The sequence below is a fragment of the Medicago truncatula genome, chromosome 5 (genome assembly GCF_003473485.1).
Source record: "Medicago truncatula cultivar Jemalong A17 chromosome 5, MtrunA17r5.0-ANR, whole genome shotgun sequence".
Classification (NCBI taxonomy): Eukaryota; Viridiplantae; Streptophyta; class Magnoliopsida; order Fabales; family Fabaceae; genus Medicago; species Medicago truncatula.
Window position 1 is genome coordinate 37994426 of NC_053046.1, and position 11993 is coordinate 38006418.

Here is an 11993-nt window from a genome sequence, read left to right on the forward strand (position 1 = left end):
ATGTATGTTCATCTACTCCTATACAATAATGACAACCAGATGTCATTCCAAAACATGAATTAAATCACGTCATCACGTAAACTTAGCTCAGTTGATAAAGACAATATATACTATATATAATGTAAGAGGTTTTAACCCCGACCACCACAAAATACACTAACTTCTATTGATTAATTTTTACTTACATTTTAGGACGGAGAGAAGACATATTTTCTCCATCATTAATTAACAATAATTCATAAGAGGCCAGCATTTTGTGATGTAGCTTATAGCATCAAATCAATCACGTGGAAATATCTCACCCTCACAAACATCACATTCCTGGACCCACTTTCTTCCACTCTAAACCCGCTTCTCTTCAAATCACCACCACACGCATCAAAACCATTTCATCTCAAAAACCTCACATCACACCATGGAAGAACACTCCGTCGGACCACTCGTTCCCGCCGTCGTCAAACCCGAACCATCCAAAAACCTCTCCACCACCGTAACCGTCACCGGCGACATCGCCGGTGGAGACAATTTCCCGATCGCAACTATGACGGAATTAGATAAAGACTTTCTATGTCCGATTTGTATGCAGATTATCAAAGACGCGTTTCTTACATCTTGTGGTCATAGCTTTTGTTACATGTGCATTATTACTCATCTTCGGAATAAAAGTGATTGTCCTTGCTGTGGTCATTACCTTACCAATAGTAATTTGTTTCCCAATTTCTTACTCGATAAGGTTCGCAATCGTAATCACAATCGCAATTCGTGTTCATGTGTTCTTCGCTATGAATTTAGTAACTGCTAGTGTTTAATTGATAATTTGCGTTTTGAATTGTGATGTTTCGGTTTTGGAATTGCGTTTAGATTAAGATTTAGAAACTACTTGAGGCTTGTTTGGATTGACTTATTTGAGCTTATCTAATGACATAAACACTTGTGAGACTGCTTGGAAAAACTTTTGAAACAGTTTACTACACGTTCATAAGCTGTTTTCAGTTTATTTTTGTAAGTTTTCCAATATAGCAAATGAAAACAGCTTATAGCTTATGTGAAAATAATTTAACCTTATTTTATTTTTTGTTGCAGAAATAACTTATACATATGCACTTATTATGATAATCACTTATACTATAAGCTACAAGTTAAGTTGTTTTCCAAACATATGAATGAATTCGGTTTCACAATGCTTGTTGTTTAATTGCTAGAGATTAATTGATATTTTGCATTTTGAATTGTGATATTTCGGTTTTGGAATTGTGTTTGAGATTAGATTTATGCCTGTTTGGATTGACTTATCTGAGCTTCTCTACTGGTATTAGTTTTATGAGAATGTTTTGGAGAACTTATAAAAACAACTTTCTGACAATTTTCATAAGCTTTTTTCGGCTTATTTTAGTAAGTTCTCCATATAGCTTATGGAAATAGCATATAGAAAAACAATTTAACTTTATTTTATCTTTTGCTAATGTAAGCTTATACATAAGCAGTTATAATGATAAGTGCTTGTGCTATAAGTTGCAAATAAACTGTTTACCCAAATAGAGCCTAACACCCAGGAAATTGCTTGTTTTATGAATGAATTCGGTTTCTAGCTCATTGTTAACGGTTTCTGTACCAATTTGTAGCTACTAAAAAAGACGTCGGATCGTCAAATATCGAAGACTGCTTCCCCCGTGGAGCATTTCCGGCAGGCGATACAAAAGGTTGGTTGTACTCTTGCTACCTGTATTGGTTTGCAGTTTGTTTTGTGGTGACTTATACCTTTGTTGTTGTTGATCTTGTTTTACTTAATAATTCATTTTTGCTTCTAGTTTTATTTCAAACAATGAATATTTCGTTTTGAGTACAATGTGGAATACATGACCTATGTAACATCTGCATTTCGGAGTCCAGTGTATGACACATGTCTGTATCCAACACTGATACAACATGTATGTGGTTACACTGTATCAATTCCATTTTTCAAATTATTACCGGCGTCTATGTGTCGGTATCATTGTCGTATCCGGTATCCGTGTTAGTGCTTCACTGTACTTGACATGATATGTATGGGTTTAACAGGGGTGGTTAAACAAAACTGGATTAACTTTTAACTGTCGTAATTCCTTTGTTTACCATACTAATTGTACAACAGTGAGAGGTTTTTGTTGCAATAGTAGGCTGTTTTTCTTCTTCTGTTTTTTGATAAAGCAATAGCAGGCCGTTGATCGCGCAGTTCACGTTCCACTAAATTATGAATATAATTCTACAAGAAGTTTTGATGTTCCAGAAAAGATAACGAAAGAGAATGATACTAATAGTTCCCCTGTTCTCGGCCTCTAATCTAAAGTTTAAGGGAGGAATGCTGTATTGCCTGCAGTGCCAGTTTCTTGTAAGAGGAAATATAATCTGATTCATTAATTTACGTCATTCATTTGTTGAGATGATTAAATAAAGGCTTAATAGCAGTTTTAGACCCTTAACTTTTCCAAAGTTGCAATTTTGGCCCCCTAAGAAAAAAAAACTACAAAACCACCCCCTAAGTTTTGCATCTGTGGCAGTTTTGGCCCCCAAGACCAATTTGACTCGGTCTACACTGACGTGGCACTCTAAGTGAGGTGCCACATGTTATTTTTATTTTTATTACAAAAAATTGGCTTTGGGGGGCCAAAACTGCTACAGTTGCAAAACTTAGGGGGCGGTTTTGCAGTTTTTTTTCTTAGGGGACCAAAATCGCAACTTTGAGAAAGTTAGGGGGCTAAAACTGCTATTAAGCCTTAATTAAAACAGTAGGCGTTAGATCAAAGTAGATGGTTAAGAATAATACTATTTTAAATTGCAAGTCACTGTTTCCCATGCTACTTTTTTCTCCTCCTCTCCTGCCTTTTCTATCAACCGACCGTCCGTGCCAATAAATAGGAAAACAATTTATTTTGAAGCCTAATGTGAGAGGAGAACAAGGGCCATCATTCTCTGTTCTAATGGAAAAGTGCACCTCATAAACAATAATACCACAATTTGCATCATTTTTCCTTTACCCTCTTTCATGTTTGACAGAGACAGTACAGAACCAAACCTAAAGGAAAAAAATTAAAAACAAAAAAACAAAAAAAAACAATGTATAGTGGATTTTGTTATGGGGCGAGTGGTGAGTTCTTGGTGGCTGTGCTCGTGATTGTGAATCTGGTTGGGTTATTGGAGCAGAGTCGTGGGTCTACTATAGTCTATAGCCTTGATTTGTGAATGTAACCAGACCCACCTTCACCCAACCACAATAAGTAGAACACCAGTGCAAGACCCACCATTTTGACAACTCCGTGTAGTTTTCTGAACGAAAATCTATCAGAATCCAATGGCTATTGCTCATTCCCCTAATCTCTCACAATAATACAATCCTCTTACTTGATTCTCGAAATTTATTGTTTATATGCTCCTAGATCAAGGAACAAAATTACTAGTTTTAACTCTTGTCATATTTCATTGTCTAATTTATTTTATGAAAGGGTTTTAATTATATTGCAGATTTACCTGTTTATTAGCTTTGTTGAATTCAGACAACTTTTGTACTGAATATTACTCTATTTTTACACTTACATATTTCTGTATCACATAATCTATTGATCCTTGTTGATGCTTCAGTTGGTCTGTGATATATTATATTTTTAAATTTTTTTGAATCTTGAAACAGGGTTGTGAAGTGACAATGAAGGAGCTCGACACCCTTTTGTCACTCCTTGCTGAGAAGAAAAGAAAAATGGAACAAGAAGAAGCTGAGAGAAATATGCAGATATTGTTAGATTTCTTGCATTGCTTACGCAAGCAAAAAGTTGATGAGTTGAAGGAGGTGCGCTGGATGCAATCTATATATATATATATATATATATATATATATATATATTACTAAATTACTATTCAGTAACTAAGAGTCTATTTGATTTTTGAAAAATATGTAAATGTTTTTGTAATTATTAATAGAATCAGGAACGAAAACATAACACATTTTCTCAAACCAAACAAGTCCTTACTCCTTGTGTTTCCATTTTTTCTTTGCCCTGTTTGTATGAGGTGGTCTTTATTGTACTAGGCATGTTTCTTTGTTACATATATTGCTACTTATTGCAATCAATTGGTGTTTCATACGTAGGTGCAAACTGATCTCCAGTTCATAAAGGAGGACATTGGGGCCGTGGAGAAACATAGAATGGACTTATATCGTGCTCGGGATCGGTACTCTGTGAAGTTGCGGATGCTTGATGATTCTGGTGGAAGAAAATCATGGCATTCATCAATGGACAAGAATAGCAGTGGCCTTGCATCTAGCCCTTTAAATATTCGAGGAGGGTTGTCTTCAGGGAGCCATACTAAGAAAAATGATGGAAAGTCTCAAATCAGCTCTCATGGACATGGAATCCAGAGAAGAGATCCCATCAGTGGATCAGATTCTCAGTATATAAATCAATCGGGTCTTGCTCTAGTTAGAAAGAAGAGGGTGCATACACAGGTATTTCTTGTTTAATTTTCTGTGCTTGGAATTTTTTTATTTTTATGTGCATTGGTTTTTGAAATTTTAATGGATGCTTAGAAAAGCTTTGTGCCAGCAAAAAAGTATTTCATGACAGGACATAACATTTCTGGGGAAATATAAGATTCTAGCTTTTGATTTTATCTGAAAAAAAATTCGGCAGCAATTCGAGGTTTGAATGAATCTCGTTGAAATGTTCAAATGTGCATTTCTGCTATCTACAATATTATTAGTTAACTAAACATTTTGTTGTGGTCAATTCTATTTTTATGTTGCCACAAGCTTGAGGATTGATGTAGCTGTAGCACATCTTAGGAGAGCCTTAGATTTAACTCCATAACTGTTTGGTTTTACTTACAGAGCTTAGAAGGCGGTAACAAATTTAGGACGTGTGAAGGTTTAAATAAGTTAGTAGTCATTAAAATAGGTAGAAAATATTGGTTTTTTCAAGTTTATTATAGCCTTTTCTTGAAGTTATGTGCAGTCTTTCATGTATAGAGGAGAAGGAATTCTTAGAATAATAAAGTAACATTGATTATGTGAATAATATTTCTGATATTATTACATAAGAGGTAGTACTCATCCTTTTTTACTAATACGATGTTCTTAATCCTAATTAAATAAGGAAAAAATAATGAAAACCAGAAATATGAAAAAGCCGATTCTAAAAGATACTCTAACATAACAGTGTGATTCTAAAAGATACTCTTAACATAAAACTTCTTGAGATTCGAAGTCACAAATGAAGCTCAGCACAATCTTGCTCTAGTTTGGAGACACCAAGGAATCCAGGCCGGAAAGGTAGAGGCAGCCGCCCCCACCCATATTGCTCATGAAGAGCAAGGACCTGTATCAACTTCAAATTCAAAATCCTGTTCTGTTTTTGAGTTTCTTTGCTTCTTGCTTATGGCACCTTTTATTGTTTCTGTTACCGGATTTACATCTATATACTTGGTTTATTCTCTCCCTCTACGAATCCCATCTGATTTCCTTCCCTTGGTCCAGTTCAATGACCTACAAGAATGTTATCTACAAAAACGACGGCAGGCTGCAGATAAGCCACATGGCCAACAAGAAAGAGATACAAATTTCATAAGTCGAGAAGGTTATAGTGGTGGTCTTGATGATTTTCAGTCAGTCTTAACAACTTTCACACGCTACAGGTATTACTATCTGTCTTTGTGTTATTTGAAATATCAATTCATATATTGTTGGGATAGAAGGGAAAAGGGTCATTTTTGTGGAAGAATATAGGGAGTGAAAGTTGTTGTGAATAGTTTGAGCATTTAGTTAGTTAGAGGGATGTATCAATTTGATAAATGTGGGAAATAGGCATATAAAGAATGTATTATAAAATTTTCATTTTGTGAGTTGAGCAAATGCTCTACTATATAAGGGAAAACCCTTTGTTGAAGTTATCGGATTTTAGGTAATTAAGAAGGGAATAGAATGAACAAAAGACTTCAAATTTTTAATATGGTTTGATATAATGATTTGATATAAAAAGACTCCAAATCTGAATTAAATAGGGATGCAAATCATGATAATAACAAGGAAATATGAAGATTGATAGGTAACCCCACCTGGTTAGTTGTTATAATGGTTTGACACAAAATACAATAAATACTTGCCCTTATTTGTACTATAATGTTTAATGTCTAATACACAAGACATCCATTCTTCATTAAATATGGAAGCAACTCTTGATAAAGAAAAATGGAAACCAATCTCAAGTGATAGTCAAAGATAAGGAACTAAACTATGAAATAATCTAAGATATTTTAAGATAATATCAAAATATTGTAAGTATTTTCAAATTTTTGATATCAAATCACATTTCTTTTTTATCAAATCATAGTCATTGATCATTTCAAACCATATTCATAATTCAAAGTCTTCATTATTTCTATTCCTTCTTTATCTTAAAAATAAAAGCTATAAATTCAACATGCTTTATGAAGGGAAAACCATTGGAGGATAGTTCTTATAATGTTCAATTTCAATCTGTCTACAAAATATTTTTTTTCCTTTCTCAATTTCCATTTGAGATTCCTACCAATTAGTTACTTGAGTTAGTAATATTGAGTTCTCTTAATCCTTTTTGCTTTATTGAAACAGTCGATTGCGAGTCATTGCAGAAATAAGACACGGGGATATATTTCATTCAGCCAACATCGTTTCAAGGTGAGTTATTTTATGAAATTGCTCATTCAACTTTTTGTATTCATCTGGTATTTACCTCTGCAGTCATGACTTTACAGAAATAAAGTAATCAATGTTTTTATTGCAACATATTGTCGGTTACTGCATTATGGTTGGCCTCAAAGTCATGCTATTGGTCAACAATGGCTGTGTTCTTAATTTAGTCTCTAATATTCTATTTCTTCACTATTTTGTAATAATGTGTATAATCAGAGATACATTTGATTCTTTCTGATTGCTGAGACAAAAGGTTTTCTCTTTCTTTTTTTGTTTTCCCTTTCATTGAATGTTGGTAAGGTTTTCATACTATGTTCTTCATTATCACTGCTCTGAACATGCATTTAACTTGAAGAGTCATCATTCTTCGTCATCAGATCTCTTAGTTAGCATTTCTTTTTTCTGTACACTATTGAGTTCACACACACTTATACATTTGTGGATGGATAACGATTTTACATCATTATGTACATAGATATAACAGGACATCTTAGAAGTGCAGTAGAACCAACATTATTGTAATTAAGACACTCTTGTAGATAACAGCACCAATATTCCTACTGTGACTTACCTGCCTGTGTACTAGTAATTTGAATGTATTGGTGAACTGTGGTGTCTGGATGAGTGCTAGATTGTTAGTATTTAAATTGTTAATTAGTACTATTTTCACTGAATACACGGATTCACCTTGTGTATTGCAGCATAGAGTTTGACCGAGATGATGATTTGTTTGCTACAGCTGGAGTTTCCCGACGTATTAAAGTTTTTGATTTTTCTGCGGTAAGATGGATGACATTTACTTTTTTAATTTAAATATCATTTTTCTTTTCTTTTCTTTTGATGGGTAGGTAACATTTGTAGATTTGTCCCTGTATATACATTATGTTGATAAATGCTTCAATGAGATAGATCCACATATGTTAAAATATTACATCACCTTGTCATTTGAAACATAAAATTTTGTGTTTCTCTTTAATTATAGACATTAAATAGATGTGACCTTATCAACATATGTCGAAGTTTATGAATAGAGATAGATACACAATTTTTACATCAAGAGAAATCTTAATATAAGAGAATCCATTCCGTGCTTCAACTTTCCTGTGGTGGCAATGGAGGTCGTTCTTATCACTTGATATACAAGTGCTTACTTTCATCCTAACTTCATCAATATATATCATCTTTAATTAAGCTACCAAAATTGGATTCTCAACATATGACTGAACATTAGTAATCCTTCAAGAGACAATGAACTATGGGATAAACGTGAAGAGTTAGAAAGATTCACTTGCTTTAAAATGAAGCATATACTAGATTATTTACTTCCATCTCCTTGGAATTATTTAACAATAAGTGCACCTATATAAACATAGGGAGTAATCTGTATCACTACATAATATTGGCTGAATGGTTGTAATACCATAAGGGTGTCTGATGGAGTCTAATGCAGAAAAATATGTAATGCTGGGTTAGGGGTTGAAAGATCAAAAGAAGATAATGGAGAGTAGTACTTAAGTGGATGCAATTGTTGTATTGCTTTAAGTAATCAAGAGATCCAAGCCATTCCCTAGTTCCCGTCCTAATTCTCACCAATTGACTGACCTCCTTCTCAACCCCCTCTTCTTGTTTATAGGTCACATGCAATGTTTTTTCTAACTATCTCAACATAACTAACTACGTTTCATAACTAACAGACCTATGAGCGGATTTTGGTCAATATGTGGTTGCGCGAAAGGGGGAAAATCCTCTCTCTAGAAGCTCCAAGCTCTGCAAATGACTGAAATATTCCTTGGGTATTTAATAATATGCCGACTGGTGTTCTTCTAGTTTATCGTTTTGGAATTCTGTTTTTGATTTTATTTTTGGCCATTTAGTTCCCTACCAGGTTCACTCTTGTAATGTTCCCGGAAATAAAAATAAAACGACAATTCCCTATGTTATTGCCTTGCAGGTTGTGAATGAACCCACAGATGCTCATTGTCCTGTTGTGGAGATGACCACACGTTCAAAACTTAGTTGCTTGAGTTGGAACAAATATGCTAAGAATCAAATAGCTAGTAGTGATTATGAAGGAATTGTGACTGTTTGGGATGTGACCACTCGAAAGGTAATTGTGAACTCAAATATCTTGTATCATCTGTTCGAGTATCTTATTTCACTGAAATTATTTTGACTGTTATATATATACTCTCTATGTTGTTCAGAGTTTTTTTGCTTATGACTATCACTTCCCTTTAGCAGAGTTTAATGGAGTATGAAGAGCATGAAAAGCGTGCATGGAGTGTTGATTTTTCAAGAACGGATCCCTCTATGCTTGTATCTGGTAGTGATGATTGCAAGGTATTCTATAACATTTATTTAAAAGTTTTTTCGTCAATTTCACTGGAATGCGTCTGTACTTTCTTTCTGATATTTTTGCCACGAACATATGTAATGTCTTTTTTGTTTAAAAATGACAATTTAGCATTTCCTGCAACATGGAATTAATTATAGATAAGTAATGAAATAGTAACCTTTTCTAATTTTGTTTTGATTTGTATTATTGAAAGTGACTAAACTAACGGTATTTCTTTCTATTCTTTGAGCAGGTCAAAGTTTGGTGCACGAATCAGGAGGCCAGTGTTCTAAATATAGACATGAAAGCTAACATATGTTGCGTGAAGTATAATCCTGGATCGGGGAATTACATTGCAGTATGTTCCTTTTCCTTCAGTTGGTACTTAGTAGAAAATATCTTGACTTGGTTCTCTTAAAATTTGATCCCATTTGTTTATTATCTTGTAATTTATCAGTCATCTGCCAACTCGTGGCTTTGCAGGCATTTCAAAGCAATATGCTTTATATTACATTATTATAAACATTTTCTGAAAAAAATGGTTCTTCTGTAATAGCTCGTGTAATTGTGGTTAATAATAGTTAATATGAATGGTCGTATATATCCACATGATTGACTTTCTTGCCTGCTCATATATGTCTGCTTGTATATGTATTCTGGATAGTTTGTTTAAAGATACACCTCTAGAGACTATTAGGCTAGTGGCTGCATGTAGAAAATCTACCAGCAATGAAATTACAGCTCCTTGTCCGTAATAGTGCTGTGTGTTTTTATCTTCCTTATCCGTTTTGATTTTAGCTTGTTTAATACTGTCAAATTTTTGTACAGGTTGGGTCAGCAGACCATCACATCCATTATTATGATTTGAGAAATATTAGCCGTCCAGTCCATGTTTTCAGTGGGCACAAGAAGGCTGTTTCATACGTGAAATTTTTGTCCAACGATGAACTTGCATCAGCATCAACAGATAGTACACTGCGGTTATGGGATGTGAAGCAAAACGTACCAGTGAGTAATCTTAACCAAAATAGTTTATTGCTTAGGTTTGATTATTGTCCAATTTATCCTTTCATAATTTGTAGATTTCTGTTGACTTTTGTTGCTTACTCTAATAACAGTCTGCTTGCTGGAAGTTATGTGCCTAGCAATAGCTTATTGTGACAATATAAATACCACCAATTCTCTAGTTTTTTGTTTTATAAGTCCAATTCTCTAGTTTCTTGTTGCACTCATATCCGTGTATTTGTGTATGATAACTGATACACTTGTTGGTATCACTTTATTATTCAATTTTTGGCTGAAACTTGTCAAAAATGTTTTCAAACAATAAAAGTTGACTAAAAAAAATTGTTTTGAATTGTGTAAATTGGACTGAACAATGTCTAATATTTTTTAGAATATATAAATTGGAAATTTTTGTACTTTTTTAATTGTAATATTTTCTTTTCATTCAAATGTGTACAGGTCCGCACTTTCAGAGGCCACGCAAATGAGAAAAACTTTGTTGGCCTTACAGTAAGTAGTGAATACATTGCATGTGGCAGTGAAACAAATGAAGTATTTGTCTACCACAAGGTTTGTGATCTTTAGTTATTCGAAGTGTTTCCCTCACGTTTGTCTTGTAAATAACTAAAGAGCTGAATCACCCTTTGCAGGAAATCTCCAAGCCTTTGACTTGGCATAGATTTAGTTCCCCTGACATGGATGATGCGGAGGATGAGGCTGGATCTTACTTCATCAGTGCTGTATGCTGGAAGAGTGATCGCCCCACCATACTAACTGCAAATAGTCAAGGCACCATCAAAGTGCTGGTGCTTGCTGCTTAAACACAAGGAAAAATGAACAGAATGCTGAATCGGTATTGTTTATTCCTATGTTAAAATTGTTGTACCACTAAAATTGTACATAGTATTTAAGTGTATATGGTAGGTTTTAGGCAACACCCCACTAAGTGGGATAAAGCTTGGTTGTTGTTGTTGTTGTGGTAGATTTTAGGGATCTTATTGAGGTGTTAGCCGAGGACACTGTATGATGATAAACCAATTAAGAAACTGAACTTTTGCCAATTAAGGACCTCAAATTTGTTAAAATAATTAGTTTAGGATTAAGCAAAGCCAACAGGAACTAAAGGTTGGAAAATGGGGATGAAGTGGAGTTGGAGAGGTACAGCGAGAAAGGAAAGGAAGCGGTGGTGGAACTCGAAGAGAGAGAGACAAGGAAGAGAGGAAAGAAGGAGGAATAGGTGGTGGAGGATTGGTAAAATCGGAGATAAAGGGATTACTATGTAATTTTGTTTAGGTGTCGTAACTTTATTTTGTGTAGGTGGACTAACTTGTATCAAGTAATTTTCTTGTAAGTGTCTATTATGATAAGATAAGGTTGTCATAGGAAACTCTGCCCTAATTTGTTCTCTTCAGAAGAGTTTTATTTAAATTTTCATTAAGGTGATTTCCATGTATCAGAAGAATTTTATTTAAATTTTCATTAAGGTGATTTCCATGTATTACATATTATATACTATTAATATAATCATTATATTAATCTCTATTATGGAGATCTTTAGATACACCCTCTGTATTGAATTAATTCTCCCTTCTATATTTATATTTCTCAAGCTTGCTTGAGTAGTAGAGCCTTAGGCGCGATCACCGGAAAATATTTCCCCGATCTTCTCCTCTCATAGTCATATACCATCATAATACATCAATACTTAACAACAAACCCTCAAACCTTCACAGAATCTTTGGCAACCATCGTAATTTTTTAGGTAGGTCTTGCGCATCTCCACTGTTGCCCCCCCCCCCCCCCCCCCGATATTAAAGAGTACAAAAAAGGTCATCTGAATTTCTGTCTTGGATACAAAATAAAGAATTTGTCTTGGATACAAAATAAAATATGCGTTAAATATTTGCCTTTTCTCTCCCTCTTAGCCCACACACCAGGATTTGAAGAAGCCCTGAC

General features: G+C 34.2%; 1 protein-coding gene across 1 annotated transcript; it reads left to right on the top strand.

The window, feature by feature from the left end:
- The first annotated feature begins 291 nt into the window (after positions 1–291).
- Positions 292–11538, top strand: LOC11420758 (E3 ubiquitin-protein ligase COP1). Its single transcript, XM_003616828.4, has 13 exons — positions 292–733; positions 1623–1700; positions 3665–3820; positions 4121–4477; positions 5504–5661; positions 6617–6682; positions 7399–7477; positions 8649–8804; positions 8939–9037; positions 9286–9390; positions 9861–10040; positions 10497–10607; positions 10688–11538. The coding sequence occupies exons 1-13, from the start codon at positions 416–418 to the stop codon at positions 10856–10858; spliced, it is 2034 nt and encodes a 677-aa protein (XP_003616876.2). The 5' UTR covers positions 292–415; the 3' UTR covers positions 10859–11538.
- Positions 11539–11993: the final 455 nt, after the last annotated feature.

Excerpts from the sequence above, each read along its gene's own strand:
- LOC11420758 (XM_003616828.4), top strand. The coding sequence starts at position 416 with ATGGAAGAACACTCCGTCGGACCACTCGTTCCCGCCGTCGTCAAACCC. Across the intron at positions 1,701-3,664 it reads TCCGGCAGGCGATACAAAAG|GGTTGTGAAGTGACAATGAA; the intron begins GTTGGTTGTACT and ends ATCTTGAAACAG. Across the intron at positions 8,805-8,938 it reads GGGATGTGACCACTCGAAAG|AGTTTAATGGAGTATGAAGA; the intron begins GTAATTGTGAAC and ends TCCCTTTAGCAG.